General features: G+C 38.3%; 1 protein-coding gene and 1 long non-coding RNA gene across 4 annotated transcripts in view; one reads left to right on the forward strand and one right to left on the reverse strand.

Annotated features, from left to right (window-relative positions):
- The window catches only part of EXOC2 (exocyst complex component 2), a 275073-nt gene that overhangs the window by 123528 nt on the left and 129940 nt on the right, over positions 1–21605 (forward strand). For all 3 annotated transcript variants that reach the window (XM_086706457.1, XM_086706459.1, XM_086706458.1), the window contains 3 exons: positions 1623–1747; positions 21088–21153; positions 21322–21479. In XM_086706457.1, coding sequence (XP_086562583.1) covers positions 1623–1747; positions 21088–21153; positions 21322–21479 — 349 coding nt within the window. The remainder of the gene's footprint in view (positions 1–1622; positions 1748–21087; positions 21154–21321; positions 21480–21605) is intronic.
- On the reverse strand, positions 410–14529 carry LOC147580821 (uncharacterized). The gene is made up of 4 exons (XR_015251127.1): positions 14426–14529; positions 3401–3508; positions 1281–1394; positions 410–615 (listed from the first exon to the last, which is right to left on the reverse strand). It is a non-coding gene; the product is annotated as an uncharacterized LOC147580821 (long non-coding RNA).

Raw genomic sequence — 21605 nt, forward strand, 5'->3', positions numbered from 1 at the left:
CAGCTGTACACAAATGTATTTGTGGGGGGAAAAAAGAAACATTTTATGTATGAATAGGGAAGAACTTCAGGATCCACTGTTAAATGAAAAAAAGGCCAAGTGTCAAAAGATTGTGTTGAGTTTGCTTTCATTTGTGTGAAAGAACATTTGGGTGGGTGGGTGGGGAGAATGTGTATTTATATTTGCTTGTGTATATAAAAGACATTTCAGAAAGAATCACAAATGACTAATAACAGTGGTTTCTTATGGCTGCAGCTGGGAACTGGGCAAATGGAGAACTACTGGGAGATACACTTTGTTCTGTATACCTTTTAAGTTTTCTTTTCCAACCACATCTTGTCTTTTTAAAATACTACGAAACATTTAAAATAAATAAAATCCATCTCCCTCCTCCCCACCCCCCCCAGAATAACAACAGTAATTATAGCAACAAAACTTTTTGCCTAGGAGTAATTTGAAAGGAAGCTGACAGTTGATTAAGGAGTTAATAAAGTTCTCTTATCTGGCCGGTCTTTGAAATTGCTGAATAGAAGTTAGAAGTTGACCCCAGAAGTTCTCCTGATCATTGCTGTGAAACTGGACAGTGGGGATGCCTCTGCCTGCTCCTGCTGGAGGCTGTGAAACAGAACAGCAGGGCCAGGAAGCAAGGCATGGAGGAAGAAGGAAACAGGAAAGAATGCAATAAAGAAAAAGGAAAGAGATTGGAAGTGATTAATGCTCTTTAAATTACTAATTTGTTTTTATTCCAATGAACTTATTCCCATAAGAAATCTATAAGATGTTATTTCCCACTTGCAACAATAACTGCATTAAATGATATGTAACCCAAGAGACTTCAGTATTTTTATTTTTTCTTAAATTTCTTTGTCATGGGAAGTTATTCATTATATGATTATACTTGAATATGTTCCTTTTACATGGTGAAAATTCAGTAATGAATCAAGTTATCATAGTGGCATTTCCTTTTTTTTTTTTTTTTAATTTTTTAGATGTTTATATATATTTTTTGAGAGAGAGAGATAGCATGCACACATGGCGCAAGCTGGGAAGGGGCAGAGAGAGAAGGACATACAGAATCTGAAGCAGGCACCAGGCTCTAGATTGTCAGCACAGAGTTGGATGTGGGGCTCGAACTCAAGAACTGTGAGTTCATGACCTGAGCCGAAGTCAGACACTTAACTGACTGAGCCACCCAGGCACCCCCATACAGTGGTATTTCCAACTGGTTGATATTTGCCTCAAATTTAAGGCTAATTGGCCTTGCCCTGACTTTGCCTTACTTTGCTGTTTGAGGGTAGGACTTTTGAGGGAAGTAGAACATCCTGAAGACAAGGTTGAAAAGCCAAAGCATCCTCCTTCTCCTGTAGTGCCCTCCAGACCAGTCTGCCATGCCCCTTTGAGAAAAACAGGAACCTCTGGTTAAAGTGTATTCTGTGTGCTGGCAGGCTTTGGTAGTGTGATGTGGAAAAGAACATTTACTGATATTGGTCTATCAATAAATTAAAGCTCTGTAGCCAAAGTGGGACAAAGTGCAACACATTTTTAGGTGGGGGAGCAGTAATATGTTGAAACCAATTTTTATTCTTGACTCAAAGTATATTCATAGTATTTTCCCCCCTTAGCATGGAGATACAAAACTCCTCACCGGGTGGCATTTGTTGAAAAACTGACCAAGCTTGTTTTAAGTCAGCTGCCTAACTTCTGGAAACTCTGGATTTCATATGTTAATGGAAGCCTTTTCAGTGAGGTATGTATACAAATTTGACTGTAGATGTCGCTAAGTCATTGTGAATTAATTTCTAGTCTTAAAAAATTTTAGATTTCTAAGTGACTTTTTAAAAACTTGAGTCCCAAAGCCTATTAATATTGTCAGATATTTTAAGATTAATTAAGAGTTCTATAAAGCTCTAACACTTCATAGCTGTATGATCTTAAACAAGTTACTTCATTGTTCTGAGAGTATTCTCAAATGTAAAAAGAGAGTAGGGGTATCTGTCTCAAAAGGTGGTCATGAGGATTAAATGAGAGTCAGTTAAAGAAAAAAAGAAAATGTGAAATATCTTCAAGGATTTAGAGTTGAGTAGATTGCCAGTTAGGTAAAATTATAGATGAAATTATTGTACAGTTGATTATGAACAAATGGTAAAACGAAGATAAAGGTAAAAGGAGCTTGCACATGGGTCTGAAATAACCCATGTAATTATGGAGGTTTCTAGCTGGAAAGAATTAAATGATCTTGTTTTCTAGCCCACTGTGATCAGCACATAGAAGCTATTGCATTTAAATTTTCAAAAGTTGCACATTCACTTAGTGTCTTAATCATAATATAATTGGTAGCATAGAAATTATGAACAGAAAGTAATTGATGAGATTTTGGGGTGATGGTGGGGTCTTGGTCATAGCCAACGACCAAGAAAGAATTCTTGAAGATGTCTTTGGTGCAAAAAGGTGATTTTATTAAAGCATGGGGGGAGAGGACCCATGGGCAGGAAGAGCTGCACTGGGGTCCTGAGGGATAACTCATTATATTCCCTCAGGTTGGGAGGGAGTCAGGGACAGAATAAGTCTCTAAGAAATTTTGGAAGCAAGGTTTTCAGGACCTCAGAGGGGCTAGCTGTTGCTGGGGAAACACCCTTATCACCATTTTATAAAACCTCAGTCAGGAGACCCTTCAGATGCATATCAGGGGCCATAAGCTTGGAGCATGATTGCCAGCATATGTCCTGGAGCAGTTGAGATAAAGGAAGTAGATTTACAGGATCCTCAGGAGGTTGAGACAGTGTTAAGTCAAGGTTCTCTTTTGCCCCTAGCAAAGTGTCATCATGGAGGCAGCTGAGCTCCTCCTAAAGCTAGGTCACTCTGCTGGTTTCAAGGACTTGTCAATGGGCTGCAGGCAGTAAGGGAATTTAATTTTTCATTTGCCTTAGTTGCAAGCATTTAAACCCCTTTCCTTTGTTCTTGGGTAGCTGGGAGTGTCCAGGAATATCACACAGATACCACCTGGGGTAGGGGTAGGGTGCTATCTTGTGCTTTGCCCCTCAGCCTGCGGCATTCTCCCTCCACAGTAATGACTGATTTTTGTGTGTAGCACACAGAATTCAGACTCATCATTCCAGACTCTCAGTTCAAGTGCCCCATGAAAAGCCCCCAGGCCCTGGAGTGTAGACACTAATGCCCTTCGCCTTCAGCTGCCAAAGAGGCCCCACCTGTAACAAGGAGAAGACAGCTCTGGTTTTGTCTCTCTACAGAGAACTCCTTTTGTCCCTGGGAGCTGGGACAGGTAGAGATCTTCATGAGGATAATGGCTATTTCCTGCTCTTTTATACTTGCATAGAAATAGAACATAGAAATTGGATATGGAAAGGGCTAACTGGTTTTGGTATTTTGGATGTAAGCACACCTTTGTGGTTCAAGACCTCTTCTCCTTCATGGAAAGTGGTTGGGTGTCTTGGTACTCCAGGGGTCCATCTTTTCTCTCTTGACCCATGGACATTTATTCATGCGACTTCTAAAAGAAATAGAATTATTCTCTGGAGCAATTTGTTTTCCTTTGTATGTTTAATTCTCATTGGTTCACTGACTCTTTTCTTTTAAACCAGGTAGATCCTTGTTTGTATAAATGGTTAGTTATCTAAACCATAAAATTTCCTTGGTGTATGAAAAATGGAAAAACTATAGTGTATGACAAAACTCCTTAGTGCATAAAAACTGAGCTCTTAAGCATGAGTTATCACCATATTTTTTTCTTCCTTTTCAGCAGTGTATTAGTTACTGTGCTTTATAACATTAAAATATTATAGCATTAAATAATGTATGTCTTCTGTCTTTTTGTATCACTTGATTATACAAAAACTCTATTGAAAAGTTAACTATACAGGGGAAGTGAGTCTTCCGTAAGATAAATGTAGAGTTTGGCTGCCCTTGATAAATGCAGAGTTGCTTGTTGCTACTGAGGATGAGAATGCTTTATTTTTTTTTTCTACAAATTTTTATTTAAATTGTAGTTAGTTAACATGCAGTATAATACTGGTTTCTGGTGTAGAATTTAGTGATTCATCACTTACATATAATACCTGGGGCTCATCACAAGTGCCCTCCTTAATACTCATCTATTTAAACCATTCCAGTGCCCTACCTCCTCCCCTTCAGCCTACTTCCCTAACCATCAATTTGTTCTCTATAGTTAAGAGTCAGTTTCTTGGTTTGCCTCTCTTTTCTCCTCCCATGTTCATTTGTTTTGTTTCTTAAATTCCACATATGAGTGAAATCATATTATATTTGTCTTTCTCTGACTGACCTATTTCACTTAGCATAATACTGTCTACCTCCATCCACATTCTTGCAAATGGCAAGATTTCATTCATCTTTATGGCTGAATAATATTCCATTGTGTGTATGTGTACACATACACACGCACACACACATACATACACATGCACACACACACCAAATCTTCTTTATTTTTTTATCTTTGTAAATTTTTATTTAAATTCTAGTTAGTTCACATATAGTATAATATTGGTTTCAGGAGTAGACTTTGCTGATTCATCACTTACATATAATACCCAGTGCTCCTCACAATAAATGCCCTTCTTAATACCCATCACCCATCTAACCCGTCTGCCACCAACCTCTGATCAACCCTCAGTTTGTTCTCTGTCATTCACAGTCTCTTGTGGTTTGTTTCCCTCTTTTCTCTCCACTCCCCTTCCCATATGTTCCTCTGTTTTGTTTCTTAAATTCCACATATGAGAGAAATCATATAATATTTGTCTTTCTCTGACTTACTTCACTTAGCATAATACTCTTTGGCTCCTTCCACATCATTGCAAATGGAAGATTTCATTCTTTTTGATGGCTGGGTAATATTCCATTGCATGCACACACGTGTGCACGCACACACACACACACACATATATGTATGTCACATCTTTATCCATTCAGCAGTCGGACATTTGGGCTCTTTCCGTAGTTTGGCTGTCGATAATGCTGCTATATAAACATCAGGGTGCATATGTCTCTTAGAATCTGGATTCTTTATCCTTTACCATGTCTACTTCATCCATTCATCAGCTGATAGACATTTGGACTCTTTTCCATAATTTGGCTATTGTTGATAATACTGCTGTAAACATTGGGGTGCATGTGCCCCTTCGAATTAGTATTTTTGTATCCTTTGGGTAAATACCTAGTAGTGCAATTGCTGGATTGTAGGGTAGTTCTATTTTTAACTTTTTGAGGAACCTCCATACTGTTCTCTCAGTGGCTGCACCAGTTTGCATTCCACCCAACAGTGTAAGAGGGTTCCCCTTTCTCTGCATCCTCACCAATACCTCTTGCTACCTGTGTTGTTAATTTTAGCCATTCTCAGTGGTGTGAGGTGATATCTTATTGTAGTTTGGTTTGTATTTCCCTTATGATAAAGATGGTGGGCATGTTTTCCTGTGTCTGTTAGGCATCTGTATGTGTTCTCTGGAAAAACATTTATTCATGTCTTCTGCCCATTTTTTAACGATTATTTGTTTTTTGAGGTGTTGTGTTTTATAAGTGCTTTATAGATTTTGGATACTAACTCTTTATCCAGTATGTCATGTGCAGATATCTTCTCCCATTCTGAAGGTTGACTTTTAGTTTTGTTGATTGCTTATTGATTGTGGAGAAGCTTTTTATTTTGATGAAATCCCAATAGTTTATTTTGCTTTTGTTTCCCTTGCCTCAGGAGATATATCTAATAAGAAGTTGCTACAGCTGATGTCAGAGAGTTTCTCCTTTAGGATTTTAATGAGTTCCTGTCTCACATTTAGGTCAATCATCCATTTTGAATTCATTTTTGTGTATGGTGTAAGAGAGTGGTCCAGTTTCTTTCTTTTGGATGTTGCCGTCCAGTTTTCCCAACACCATTTGTTGAAGAGACTGTCTTTTTTCCATTGGATACTCTTTCCTGCTTTGTTGAAGATTGACTATATAGTTGTAGGTTCATTTCTGGATTTTCTATTCTGTTCCATTGATCTATGTGTCTCTTTTTGTGCCATTACCATACTGTCTTGATGACTATAGTTTTGTAGTATAATTTGAAATCTGGAATTGTGATGCCTCAAGCTTTGCTTTTATTTTTCAAGATTTCTTTGGCTATTTAAGTTCTTTTGTGCTTCTGTACAAATTTTAGGATTGTTGTAACTTTATGAAAATTCCAGTGGTATTTTGATAGGGATTGCATTAAATGTGTAGATTTCTGTGGGGAGTATAGACACTTTAACAATGTTTGTTCTTCCCATCCATGAGCATGGAATGTTTTTCCATTTCTTTGTGTTATTTTTATTTTCCCTCATCAGTGTTTTTTTATAGACCTTTTACCTCTTTGGTTAAATTTATTTCTGGGTATCTTGTGGGTTTTGGTGCAATTGTAAATCAGATCAATTCTTTAATTTCTATTTCTGCTGCTTCATTATTGGTGTATAGAAGTGCAACAGCTTTTTGTACATTTTTTAAAAACATTTTTATTATGTTTATTTATTTTTGAGAGAAAGAGAGAGACAAAGTGAGAGTGGGGGAGAGGCAGAGAGTGAGGGAGACACAGACCCAAAGCAGGCTCCAGGCTCTGAGCTGTCAGCACAGAGCCCGGTGCAGGGCTGGAACCCACAAACCGTGAGATCATGACCTGAGCCGCAGTCGGATACCTAACTGACTGAACCACTTGGGCGCCCCTGTACATTGATTTTGTATCCTGTGATTTTACTGAATTTGTGTATCAGTTCTAGCAATTTTTTGCTGGAGTCTTGATTTTCTGTATATGTCATCAGCAGTGAAAGTTTGACTTCTTCCTTACCTATTGGGATGCCTTTTATTTCTTTTTGTTGCCTGATTGCTATGGCTAGGACTATGTTAAATAACTGGTGAGAGTCGACATCCTGTCTCATTCTTGACTATTGAGGAAAAGCTCTGAGTTTTTTCCCATTGAAGATGCTATTAGCTGTGCGTTTTTCACATTGGCCTTTATTATGTTGAAGTTCATTCTAAATCAACTTTGTTGAGGGCTTTTATCATGAAAGCAATATTGTACTTTGTCAAAAGCTTTTCTGCATCTACTGAAAGGATCATATGGTTTTTATCCTTTCTTTATTAATATCTGTATCGTGTTGATTGATTTGCGAATATTGAGCCACCTTATAGCCCAGGAATCAACCTCACTTGATCATGCTGAATGATTCTTTTAATGCACTGTTGGATTTAATTTGTATTTTGTTGAGAATTTTTCATCCATGTTCATCAAAGATACCAACCTGTGGTTCTCTTTTTTAGTGGAGTCTGTCTGTTTTTGGAATCAGAGTAATGCTGATCTCATAGAATGAATTTGGAAATTTTCCTTCCATTTCTGTTTTTCAGAATAGTTTGAGAAGAATAGGTATTAACTCTTCTTATTTTATTATTATTTTTTTAATGTTTATTTATTTTTGAGAGAGAGACAAAGCACTAGTAGGAGAGGGGCAAAGAGAGAGAGAGGAAGACACAGAATCTGAAGCAGGTTCCAGGCTCCGAGCTGTCAGCACAGAGCCTGATGCAGGGCTTGAATGGAAACTGTGAGATCGTGACCTGAATTGAAGTCAGACACTTAACTGACTGAGTCACCCAGGTGCTCCTTAACTCTTCTTTAAATATTTGGTAGAATTCCCCCTGTGAAGCCATCTGGCCCTGGAATTTTGTTTGTTGGGAGATTTTGATAACTGATTCAGTTTCTTTGCTGGTTATCAGTCTGTTCAAGTTTTCTGTTTCTTCCAGTTTTAGGTTTGGTAGTTATATATTTCTAGGAATTTATCCATTTCTTCTAATTTGTTGACATTTAATTTTCATAATATTCTCTTATAATTGTTTGTATTTCTGTGGTGTTGGTTATTTGTCCTCTTTCATTTGTGATTTTATTGATTTGGGTCTTTTTTCTTTTTGATAAGCCTGGTTAGGGGTTTATCAATTTTATTAATTTTTTCAAAGAATCAGCTCCTGGTTTCATCGATCTGTTCTATTGTTTTTTTAGTTTCTATATCATTTACTTCTGTTCAAATCTTTATTATTTCCCTTCTTCTGCTGGCTTTAAGTTTTGTTTGTTGTTCTTTTTCTAGCTACTTTAGGTGTAAGGTTAGGTTGTTTATTTGAGACTTTTCTTGCTTGTATTGCTATATACTGCCCTCTTAGGATGACTTTTGCTGCATTCCAGTGGTTTTAGATAATCATGTTTTCATTCTCATTTGTTTCCATGTATTATTTTTATTTCTTCTTTGACTTACTGGTTGGCCAATTCATTCCTTAGTAGGATGTTGTTTAATCTCTTTGTATTTGTCATCTTTCCAGATTTTTTTCTTGTGGATGACTTCAAGTTTCATTTCATTATGATCAGAAAATATGCATGGTATGATCTCACATTTTTTGTATTTGTGAGGCCTGATTTGTGACCTAGTATGTGATCTATTCTGTAGAATGTCCCATGTGCACTTGAAAATAATGTTTTCTGCTGCTTTGGGATGAAATGTTCTGAATATATTTGTTAAGTCCATCAGGTCCAGTATGTCATTCAAAGACACTGTTTTCTTGTTGATTTTGTGCTTAGATTATCTGTCCATTGATGTAAGTTGGGGGTGTTAAAGACCCCTACTATTATTATGTTATCATCAAAGAATTCCTTTATGTTTGTTACTAATTGTTTTACATATTTGGGCACTTTCACGATGCGGGCATAAATTTTTACAATTGTTGTGTCTTCTGTTTGATAGTCCCCTTTATTATCATATAGTGGCTTTTCTTTTTTTTTTTAATCTCTTGTTATAGTCTTTGGTTTAAAATCTAGTTTGTCTGTTATAAGTATTCCTACTCTGGCTTTCTTTTACAGTCCATTTACATGATAAATGTTTCTCCAGCCCCTCACTTTCAATCTGCACATGTCATTAGGTCTAGAATTAATCTCTTGTAGGCAGCATATAGATAGGTTTGGTTGTGGGTTTTGTTTTTTTTTTTTTAATCCATTCTGATACCCTATGTCTTTTAATCAAAAGAGCATTTAGTCCATTTACATTTAGAGTAATTATTGATAGATATGTATTTAGTGCTATTTTATTACCTTTTTTGTCATTGTTTCTGGAGATTTTCTCTGTTCCTTCTAGTCTTTCTTTCTTTTGGTATTTCCTTCCCACTCAAAGAGTCCCCTTTAATATTTCTTGCAGGGCTGGTTTAGTGTTCACAGAATCCTTTAGTTTTTCTTTGTCTGGGAATCTCTTTATCTCTCCTTCTATTCTAAATGATAGCTTTGCTGGGTAGATTATATTTGGCTGCAAATTTTTCCCATTCAGCATGTTGAATATATTGTGCCCCTCCCTTCTGGCTTGCCAAGTTTCTGTGGTGAGATCTGCAGCTAGCCTTATGGGTGTTCCATTGTAGTATAGTGACTTCTTTTGTCGTCTTTTAGGATTTTTTGCTATCACTATATTTTGTAAATTTAACTACAGTATATCTTGGGGTTGGTCTGCTTTTGTTGATTTTGATGGGAGTTCTCTCTTACTCCTGGATCTGGATGTCTGAATAAGGATCACTTATTCATTCCTGTGTTTCTTCCATTCTTGTGGTCATTTTATCCAGTCTGTTTTGAATCTCAGTTGCTGCATTTTTCATTTCTGACTGGTTGTTTTTTATCTCTCTTATCTTTGTGGTAAGAGTCCCCTTGATGTCTTCCATACTCTTCTCAAGCCCAGCAAGTATCCTTTTCACTGTTGCTTTAAATTCTGCATCAGGCATATTATTTATGTTTTGATTAGATCTCTGGCTGTGACCTTTTCTTGTTCTTTCTTTTGGGATGAATTCCTCCATCTGTGTACTTTATCTGGGTCTCTGTCTTCTCCTGCTCCTGAGAGTGATGGCTTTATGAAAGAGTAGTCCTATAATGTCCATGGCCTGGAGCTTCAGGAAGTGTCTCTGGTGTGTACTGCATGTACTCTGCTGCTGTATTTTGTCTGCTTTATCCCCCAGGTCAGTTGTCTACAGAGTTTCCCCTGTCTGCATCAGAGAGTGTTTGGACCTTGGCCAAAGCGTGTCCAGTTTTAACTAGGTGTGCTCTGGTCTATTTGTTAAATGAGATCTGATGCTATTTCCACCACACCTAACGTTTTGAAGAACTCTATAGTTAGTAGATGTAGTGCGTGTGGGGGTTTGTGCCGGTCTTCTGAGGAAGGGGCCTACTGTGCTGGTTCTTAGGTATACTTGCCCAAGAAAAGCAGTACCAGTAGAGTGCAGGGGGATAAGACTTGGTGTAAGTAGGTGAGGCAGCCAGTTTTGGGACTGTGCTGTTTACTGAAGTTGGTTTTTGCTGAGGGAGAGGGGAGGGAAAATGGTGCTAGCCAGCTTCTTTGTCTCCAGAGAGTGGTCTCCATGCTTGCTGGTCTTGGAGAAGCACTCCCAGAAGAGTGAATAATTTCCCCCTCATTCATTCCAGGGGTTTTTCGGATTGGTGTTTTCTTTTTTTCTAAAATTTTTTTTTAATGTTTTTATTTATTTTTGAGACAGAGAGAGACAGAGCATGAGCAGGGGAGGGGCATAGAGAGAGGGAGACACAGAATCCGAAGCAGGCTCCAGCCTCTGAGCTGTCAGCACAAAGTCCAACGCGGGGCTCGAACTCACAGACTGTCAGATCATGACCTGAGCCGAAGTCGGATGCTTAACCGACTGAGCCACCCAGGCACCGCTCAGATTGGTGTTTTCATGCTATCTGTGTCCACATTATTTGTCTGCCTGGAGCAGTCCAGTGCACTTTGGGATATATACCAGCCAAGCCTGCTGACTTTTAAAACTCCACAAACTTTAAGGAGCTGCTATAGTGGGGGCCTGTGCTGGTCTTCTGGGGGAGAGTCTTCCTGGGTTGGGACAGATGGAGGATTAACCCAGAAGAGCAGTCACACAAGAGTTCAGGGGCGTGGGATTTGGAGCAAGTAGGCTAAACAGTCAGTGTCCAGGTTTGCCACCCTCAGCACATGTCTCTGCACCTGTGCTTAGGTTCAGGCAAAGGAAATGGCTCCCTCTGGTTCTTTTGTCCCCCAAGAGGTGTGTTTGTGAATGTTACCTCTCACAGGTATGCTTCAAGAAGAGCAAACAGTTAGTCTCTCCCTACGCACCTTAGGTGATCCTCAGATTTCTGTCTGCCGCCAGGGTTGCTTGCCTGCTTTCTCTCCAGGAGTGGGGCAATGCCCTCAGGTCTCTATCCCAGCCAAACCTGCCAACCTCTACAACTCCAGTCTTTGAGCCCTACTGGTTGCAAACACTCACAAAAATCAGCTCTTCTCATTTTCCCAGCCACTGGCTTTGGGGAAGTGTTCTCCTTATTCATTTCCCTGGGCACTCCACTCTCTCTCTTGCCTTTCTCCAAGACCAGGACTTCCTCTCCTCCACAGCACTTGTGATCTGTTTGTCCCTCAAACCACATCTCTGCACTTCCTATCTTCCTTGATGTGACCTCTTCTCTTCCTTTAGTTGTATAGTTTGTTCTGTCAGTCCTCAGGGAGATTTTTGGGTATTCAGAATGATTTGATAGTTATCTAGTGGTATTTGAGGACAAGCCTAGGATTTTCTACAAACCTCTATTTTCTACACACCTCCATCTTAGCTCCTCCCAAACCAAGGAAGAGAATGTTTTAATTTCAGCTTTTCTGGTGTCCTGAAAAAAGTTTTCTCAACATTCTGCTTTCATACATGTCTCCATCAATTTGCATTTTTATTCCTCTTAGCTGCATGAGAGTTGTGTGACTGTGTGCTGAGGACACGTTTGGATTTCTTGCCCTCTGCCACAGTGGGGAACAGCTGTACCACCCATATCATGGCATAACTTCCCCTTCTTATCTGATCCGCCTCTAATCCTGATTGCTCATGACAACTGGAAAGGTAGATGCTTCCATATAAGTGCCTTGGACAGATTGTGTGCACAGCTCCTCTTACAGAACATGAAGTGTTTTAATAGAAACATCCAATATATTTCACTTACTAGCTGTGACCTTAGGCAAATAACTTTACTTCTTTATGCCTAGTTGTATAGTTCTGGTTTGAGAATTAAACGAGTTAATGTTAGTGAAGTACTTATAGCAGTGTCCAGCAGGTCAATGAAAATGTGCTCTTATTATTTGGAAAAAATATTTATTCCAGTACTTGAAATCTCATTGGCGTGGCACATAATACTGATTCAGGGAACAAAGTTTAGTAGCATTAAGAAATAGTGGACTGATGAACTACTAGAGTCATGGTGAATAATGTCAGGATAGATTGACTCATCAAAAGAATTAGTACCTTAGGAAATGGATTTTAAACCTAGTTATTTGTTTCCAGTCAAATGTTTCTTCCTTCCAATTTGATTGGTTCCCGTAGGTAGCCTACCACACAAGGATCATAGTTGCCTTATTTTGAGTCTTTTTGGAGTTTGTAAAATTCCCAAGTTTTTGATCTGGGTATTTATTCATTCATTCACTCATTCATTCATTCAGAGAGCGGGAGCAGGGGAGGGGTAGAGAGAAAGGGGGGGGGGGAGAGAGAGAGAGAGAGAAAGGAAGAGAGAAAGTCCCAATCAGGCTCCATGCTGAAAGCTCAGTCTCACAATCGAGCCCACCTGAGACTCAGTCTCATGTGAGATCATAACCTGAGCTGATTGTATGGAATCCAATTTGACAGTAAATTTCATAAAAAAAATAAAATAAAATAAAATAACCTGAGCCGAAATCAAGAATCGGATGCTTAACCAACTGAGTCACCCAGGTGTCCCTTGATCTGGGATATTTTAGTGAAACATTAGTTGTACTGAATTGGATATGTCTGTGGTATTTGTAAGCTTTTAAGAGTTGTTAGTAATTATTGTTAATTGAGTGTAATTCATTATGCAGATCTGGGCATGTTTTTAAATTGTCTACCCTCTATTGAAAATCTAGAAAGACACTAAGGGTACTAGAGAGGAATGGATGAGTTAGGAACGTGTGCCTACCATGTCAGTTTACTAGTGAAATCCTGAAACTTAATTAAATTAAAACTGGGAAGAGTTCTGAGGTTTTTGATACTTGGTATTCAAACTCATACAAGAAAGCTCTGTAATATTTAAACAAAATTTACCTGAAAAATTTTTTCTAGTTATAGTAACTATTTGCTTTATTAAGAGCCCATCCGTTAAATATTTAGATGGAGTTTCCAACAGTTTAAAAAATAGTTCTTCAAACCAGTCATGCCCATGTGAAGTAACATACATGAATCAAAACAGTGAAATCTAGCCGTTGGTCTCACCACAAAGTAGTTTTGGTCTGTGTGTGCAGGAAAGAGTTAAGGTTTTTAAAGAAATGGTTAACAGTAGCTTGAGATCTCACCTTTAGACATATTTTAAATATAGTATAATTTGGAATGAAAAATTGTAAAGCATCCAAATAATTTTCAACATTAGTAATTGACATTTTTTAAGTTGCATAACTCATAAAATGTAGATTAAAATGCACTTTATGTTCCCAAATTAGATTTTCTTTTAAAAATAGGGCAAAAATTATATAGTTCAGTATGTTAAAGATATTTGACTCTTCATCAAATTAAAATAATAAGTAACTTTTTTAATTGATAATTTTAAGAGGTATGCCTTACAATTAATTCCTGTCCCCCTCCACTGTCTATATATTTGGAGACCAGTCCTTAAAGTTCACAGATTATTTTGTCTACTAGATGCCATTATGCACTCATTAATACCTCTTTGATGGGCAAAATTTAGTTTTAATTTTGATAAATAATCAAATTTTAAAAATTGCTTTTCACTCTTTTCTTTGATTTAAAAATATTTCACAGAAGGACTATGAAATAACTAGCGCATTAAACAGAAAGTTCAGTATTAGGTACTGTGACAGATATAATTAGAAAGGCACCAACTGATCAGTATACTTAGAATTTTATACTGGCTTGACTCATTATTGAAATAAATTGCGCCTTTATTTCAGAGCTTCATCCCTTTGTCCACAACATACTAAACCAGCGTGTGTTAGGGTTCAGAGAAACAGAACCAATAGGATGTTGATTCTGTATCTAACCGTGTATATAGAGAAAGATTTACCATAAGGAATTGGCTCACATGATTATAGAGGTTAACAAGTCCCAAAATCTGCAGTAATCAAGCAGGAAACCCAGGAATGTGTATGTTGTAGTTCCAGTCTGAAAGCCAAGAGGCTTAAGACCCAGGAAGTACCAGTGTTTCAGTTCAGTGTCCTCAGTCAAAGCAGTCAAGCTGGAGGATTTCCCCCTTACTGGAGGGAAGGTCAGTTTTCTTGTTGTATTCGGGCCTTCCACTGATTGGGTGGGTTCCACCCTCATTAAGGAGGGCAATCTGCTTTCCTCAGCCTACCAATTCAAATGTTAATCTCATCCAAAAACACCTTCACAGACTTACCCAGAATAATGTTAAAGGAATATGGGGCGCAGTCAAGTTGACATATAGACTTAACCATCACAAGGTCCTTAACTTAGATTTTGCAGTATAGAATTCCAGTGTCATTTGTGCTTCCTGACATCACAGTAGGTACAGGGCTCCTCAGCAACATCTGAATTCCACACCTACAGTAGTCCTCCTAACCCCTAGGAAATTCTTAAACTTCTGCATACCCTTTTGTTGATATCTTAAATCTCTAGAAGAACAGTAAGTCTGTAGGACTTTTCAGGAGTATATCATAGGATTATGCCTAGCAGATACCCTTCAAAGGGCCAGTCTGCCATGTGGAGACCCAGGACTTTGAGTTTTTTAAAGAAAAACTTCAGATTATTACAGTACTGTTCAGGGCCCTCAGGCTTTCTGAAATATATCCCAGGAGGTCCTGAAGAACACTGACCCTAACCCTAGGTGATCCTTCATTCACCAAATATTTCATGAATACCCTGAACACTCTATGTGCCAGGCACTGATAGATTTACATACACACACATGTATACGTGTATGTACACATAACCCACACATGCATAAATTGAAAAAAAAAAAAAAAATATATATATATATATAAAGATGACCAAGATAAACATGATCTCTCCCCTCCTGGAGAGAAAGAACCAAAATAATTTTTTTAAATGTTTATTATGTTGAGAGAGAGAGAGAGAGAGAGAAATGAGTGGGGGAGGGGCAGAGAGAGAGGGAGACAGAGGATCCAGAGCAGGCTCTGTGCACAGCGCACAGCCTGATGCGGGGCTCAAACTCATGAACCATGAGATCATGACCTGAGCTGAAGTCAGACACTTTACCAAATGAGCCACCCAGGTGTTCCCCAAAATAATTTTTTTTTAAAAATTATCCTAAATTTTGCTAACAGCTATAAAAGAAATAGGGTTCTAAGATAAAGAATGTCAGTAGTGGGATGGAGATCCTGGAAGATCTCTCTGTGGAGATGATATTGAAACTAAAACTCAAAGCATGAGAAGGAAACAACCTCACGAAGAATCAGGGAGAAAAAAATGTATTAGGCAGAGACAATGCCACATGCAAAGCCAAGGAAAAGAGTTTGGCATATTTGAAAAACAGAAAGTCATAACATCCTGAGTATACTGAGCAGGGACCAATTGACAGGGCTTTGTTGTACAGACATGGTAAGGGATTTACATTCCAAGTGTGGTAGAAAGCCATGCATGGACTCTAAGTGGTAGAGTGACCTGATCAGAGTTTTGGTTTTAAAAAGACCACTTTGGTTACCTATTCAACAATGAATTGTCAGGGAATAAAAATCAAAGTGGGTAAGCTGTTCAGGCTGTCTGGACAGGAAGTGATGGTGGTTGGATTAAGGTTTGTTAGTGGAGTTGGAAAGAAAATGATGGATTTCATTTTTGGAAGTAGTGTTGACCAAACTTACTGATAAATCCAATGAGTAAGATAAGGACAGGAATTAACATAGAGCTAACCAAATGGACCGACCCCTGAGTGAGTAGGTATGCCACTTATGAAGTCAGAAATGATGAAGCTCTGAGGTGACAGTGGGGTTTGTGGGGTCCCATAGTTCGTTTTTGCTTTTTTTTCCCTTACCTCCAGAGACATGTTGAGTAAGAAGTTGCTGCGACCAAGGTCAAAAAGGTTTTTGTCTGCTTTCTCTTCCAGGATTTTGATGGCTTCCTGTCTTACATTTAGGTCTTTCATCCATTTTTTAGTTATTTTTGTGTATGGTGTAAGAAAGTGGTCCAGGTTCATTCTTCTGCATGTTGCTGTCCAGTTTTCCCAGCACTATTTGCTGAAGAGACTCTCTTTATTCCATTGGATATTCTCTCCTGCTTTGTCAAAGCTTAGTTGGCCATACGTTTGTGGGTCCATTTCTGGGTTCTCTATTCTGTTCCATCGATCTGAGTATCTGTTTTTGTGCTGGTACCATACTGTCTTGATGACTGCAGCTTTGTAGTACATCATGAAGTCTGGAATTCTGATGCCTCCATCTTTGGTTTTCTTTTTCGGTGCAAAAAAGTGATTTTATTAAAGCCTGTGGGAAGAAAGAGCTGCACTGGGCTTGTTGTATGGCTGGTTATATACCATGTACTAGGGAGAGGTAAAGTTAAAAGAGAAGTTTCGGAAGAGACTTTCATGTGCTGAAGACTGACAGATTACTGGAGGCCTACCTATTGTCAAGCTAAGGTTGTTTTTCCCTCTAGCGAAGCATTAACATTAAGATAGATAGTAAGGAGTTCCTGGAGTAATGTTATACTTTGTGTTGCCCCAAGTATTTGCCAGCGGGCTGCAGGTTATAAAGAAACTTAATTTTACCTGCCCTTTTCTTCTTGCATTTGTTCCCCACATCAGAATGGTTGGGATGGTGATACTATGGGCTCCAGGAAACTTGAGTCTATAAGTTTCTGGATATTAGGCTATTGATAAGATTGCCTTTTTCTTGTAATTTACTAAGGTATTTGTAAACTGATGGAGACTGTGTCCTGCACGACTGTGATCTTTATCAGTTAGCCATTTGTTTTCTTTTCTTTCCTTTGTTCTTGGGCATCCAGGAGTACCTGAGGAATATCACATATGTCCCTCCTGGGGGTGGGGAGTATACTAGCTTGTGTTGGCCCTCAGCATGCTTTATAGTCCCTCATCAGAAAGACTTGAAGAACATGCAGTTTTCCACTTTTAATGTATTGGATTTGAAATTCCTGTGAATTATTCAAGAAGAGACATCAAGTAGGCAATCTGATATTCAAATTTGGGCTTCAGAGGAAAGATTTGGGCTGGAAATATAAATTTGGAAGTGTGACATTGTGGTTATATATAAGAAATATATATTTGGTCTTCTGGTTTCTGGCATAGAGCTCCTAAAACCCTGAGAATTTCCTAAGTGAGGAATGCAGAAGTAATGTTATGTTATGTTATGTTATGTTATGTTATGTTATGTTATGTTATGTTATGTTATGTTACTTTTGTCCCCACCTATGGAGGAAGAGGGTTGGAATTTTCAGTCTCACCCTCAGACCTCTTGGGAGAGGAATGGAGCTGGAGGTTGAATCAGTTGACAATGACCAGTGATTTTATTAGTTGTGCCTATGTTAACGAAACCTCCTTAAACACCCAAAGGACAGGGTTCAGAGAGCTTCCAGTTGGTGAATTTTTGGAAATTCAGGGAAGGTGGCTTGCCTGGAGACTGCATGGAAGTTCTGCACCCTTTTCCTATACTTTGCCTTATGCATCTCTTCTACCTGGCCATTTCTGAATTATATCCTTTTATAATAAACTGGTAATTGAGTGAGTGAACACATTTTCTGAGTTCTATGAGCTATTCTAACAAATTATTTGAACCTAGGCAGCAAGTCATGGGAATGTCCAGTCTATATAGCCAGTAGGTCAGAAGCACAGGTAACAACCTGGTCTTGAAATTGGCATCTAAGTGTTAGGGGGAGGGGGTGGCACAAATCTTGTAGGACTAAGCCCTTACCTGTGGGATCTCACTTTATTCCCAGGTAGAGAGTGTCAGAAGTGAGTTGAATTGTAGGACACTCAGCTGGTGTGACAAATAAGCCCACGGCCCCAATCAAAGGAGGGATGCAGAGACTCGGAGCACAGTGAAGCAAGGCTTTAAATCAACACTTTTGCAAGAGTGGGTGGCAGTTACAGTAAGCAGTTTATCTCCTAGCATGAAGTCCTTCTCCTGATTCCTCATTGGCTGAGTACTACAGAGGTTATAGCCTTACTGGGAAGTTACCTATGCCCTTGTAAGGCCAAAAAGTAGTCTGTTTGGAACAAATGTACATTCCTTGAGGTGACACAGAGACTTCAGTTCTCTGATGCATACTCATTGTGAAGCCTGCAAAATGGAGAGGGGGTGGGGAAGAGGAACCAGGAAGTGCAGTGTCTTAAGGGTTTGGGACTGCATTTTTGGCGGGCAGTTCGTACGCATTTCCAATAGGTTGTAAACCTCTTGCTACTAGACAGCACAACTTTTATCTGGTATTTCTGAAAATGAATCATGTCACTTCTCACAGCTGGTATCTGGAAAACTGCTTGTTTTTAAGGGGAGGCCCCTACCCCTACCCACACATGTTGGAATTGAGTGCAGAATCCAAAATAGGAAGGCATTACATAGAAATGATATTTGAAGCCATGAGAATGAATTAGTGAGAGTGTATAGAGAAAAAAGTGCCTAGGACTAAGACCTGACAAACTGCAGTATTTAGAGAATAGTTAATTCATCACCTCAGTAAGGCTGTGGCCATTCATTTGTTTTTCTACACCTAGGCCACTATATTGCCCAAAGTGTTACTTTGAATCAGAGCATCACACTTGACAGAAACAGAAAGTAGGCTAACAGACATTCAAGGCTGGTTGGACTTACCTGAGTAGTCATGACTCAGATGGCAGTCACTCTTGACATCATCTCTCCTTTCTCACTGCAACACCCAGTAGAATTGCCATGATCAGTTTACTCTACCTTGGAAGCCTGTGGCTAAGCCATCAACAGGAGTTCATGCTCCACCTCCTTTTGTCTAAGGTGCTGTGATTGCTCACCTGGTTAGTGTAGCATCCTCCTGGCTGGCTGTGCTCCTAATATTAGCCCCTCTAGTCAGTTCTCACTGTTGCTTTAAAACACTTTAATTACTTCTCATTTGTCTTAAAAATAAAGGGACAAAAACATCAGCTTCTGAATTAAATCCTGGTGTTCAAAGAATTTTGAGTGTTGTTGCCTAGTAAATTTTAGGAATTGGCTTATTGACATTACTGAAGTGAATTTTAGGTTTAGATTTTTCAAAAATTAAACTTTTATCTTTTAAAGCAAACGTGCATTTCTACAAAGACAAAATGGTAGGAGCGCCTGGATGGCTCAGTCAGTTGAGCGTCCAACTTCGGCTCAGGTCATGATCTCACAGTTCCTGGGTTTGAGCCTTGTATCAGGCTCTGTGCTGACAGCTTGTTCAGAGCCTGGAGCCTGCTTTGGATTCTGTCTGCCCCTTCCCCGCTCACTCTCTGTCTCTGTCTCTCAAAAATAAATGTTAAAATTTAAAAAAAAAAATTTTTTTTAAATGTTTATTTTTGAGAGAGTGCGAGTGGGGAAGGGGCAGAGAGAGCCAGAGACACAGTATCTGAAGCAGGGTCCAAGCTCTGAGCTGTCAGCACAGAGCCCGACACAGTGCTCAAACTCCTGATCATGAGATCATGATAGCCAAAGTTGGGCGTTCAACCGACTGAGCCACCCAGGCGCCCCCCAAAAAATGTTTTTAAATGATAAAAAGCTACAATTTAATATAAAATTGTAAAATAAATGTAAATCAGAGCCTGAAGAGGTATGTATGTATATGTATGTTGACCACTTTTTATTAGGTACATCTGATGGTTTTTGTCGAAAACATTTAGCAATACTTACCCTTCTTTTAGTCATTCACATTAGTAATATTCATCATAATAATGAACTCTATACATTGTTTCTCTAGCTTATACAAAAGATATATATAACATTGTATTTTAAAATCAACTTGATGTCAGTATCATAATCATTTATAAACTTTTTTTTTTTTTTTAAGTTTATTTTGAGAGAGGGGGAGAAGGGCAGAGAGAGAGAATCCCACGCAGGCTCCACAGTCAATGAGGAGTCGGGTGTGGGGCTCAAACTCACAAACTGTGAGATCTTGACCTCAGCCTAAATCAAGAGTTGGGCACTTAACTGACTGAGCTATCCAGGCGCCCCTATAATGCAGTTGTTCTTAACTTGAAAGTTCTTTTCACATGTCTCTAACCAATAATACATAAGCATTTCAACTTTAAAGGATAATTTTGCATTATGTTAATGAATTATCAGAATTTTCGTTTACATCATACCATCTTGTTATTTTTCCTTTATTTGGAAAGTTTTCTAGGCTTGCCCTTCCCAGGCATGTTATATGGTAATATTTAGTTGTTAGAAAATTTGGGAATAAAAAGTTAAATGAAATCCAATTGAATAGATTTCTGTTTTAATCAGTGTAGTCTTCCAAATATTACTTTAAGGAGAAAGGAATATCAAAGGAAAGTACGGCTAGCAGGAAACAAATAAAAATTTAATTCTAGGATTCTAGAATATATTCTCTCCTAAATTAGACAGTAAAATCCCTGAAAGAAGAATCGTGACTTTTAGTTTTGTAAAAATAAAATGCCAAATATAATGCTTATTTATAAATGTTTAAGGGAAGGGAATGGATATCCTAAGGTTCTTAGACATTAATCCAGAGTTTACTCTTCCTTTTACTTCTGTACCAGCTAATGAAAAATAAGGTTGAAAATGTTGTCTTGGGTATGATTTAGGCTTAACAATATATAAAATTGTTGATGAGCATGGCACATGAAATTCACCTACGGAAAAGGTAATTTCAGCTTAATGCTTAGGTTTATTTATACGAATTGCACTTAAAGGTTTTAGGAGGATAAGTAGCTTCTTGTTGGAATAAGAAAGGTTTTCTAATTAAGTCTGTTTTTAAGTCACAAACTTAGATTTTGTCTTATACATTCCTTTTAATCAAGTTACAACCGTATACAATGCTCTCTTTATATACAGCTGCTAAAGTATTTCTTATTTTTATACATTATTTCTAGAGATAACTAATATATTTTATTTTGCTGTTTTGATTTTTAAGACTGCAGAGAAATCAGGCCAGATTGAAAGATCGAAGAATGTAAGGCAAAGACAAAATGATTTTAAGGTAAGTTAAGGATAAGCGTGTAGACTTTTTCACAAGATAGGATTTTCTCAACCAAAGTTGCTAGAAAACTTTATGTTCGAACTATTCATCATTGTTCAGGCAGAGTCCTTTAGTTGATTTAATCAAATTAATGACTTTTAATGCAGTTTTACTTTTATCATTGTCTAGAAAATGATTCAAGAAGTAATGCAGTGTCTTGTGAAGTTGATCCGTGGAGCCCTGCTCCCACTTAGCATCCCAGAGTGTGGAGTGAGGCAGTATGGAGGCTGGGAGGTAAAGTCTGAGCTGTCAGGACAGTGGCTTGCTCATGTCATCCAGACCATAAGGTAAATATGGAATATCTTTTTTAACAAGAATGTCTTCTAAAAAGGGGTAAATTTTTTTTTGCCTTTTTGAAAAAAAAGAAAAACATGTTCAACAAAGAATTTTACTCTGTCCTTTTGCCTCTAGTA

Source organism: Puma concolor, chromosome B2 (genome assembly GCF_028749965.1).
Source record: "Puma concolor isolate L17-30 chromosome B2, mPumCon1.1.hap2, whole genome shotgun sequence".
NCBI classification, from domain to species: Eukaryota; Metazoa; Chordata; class Mammalia; order Carnivora; family Felidae; genus Puma; species Puma concolor.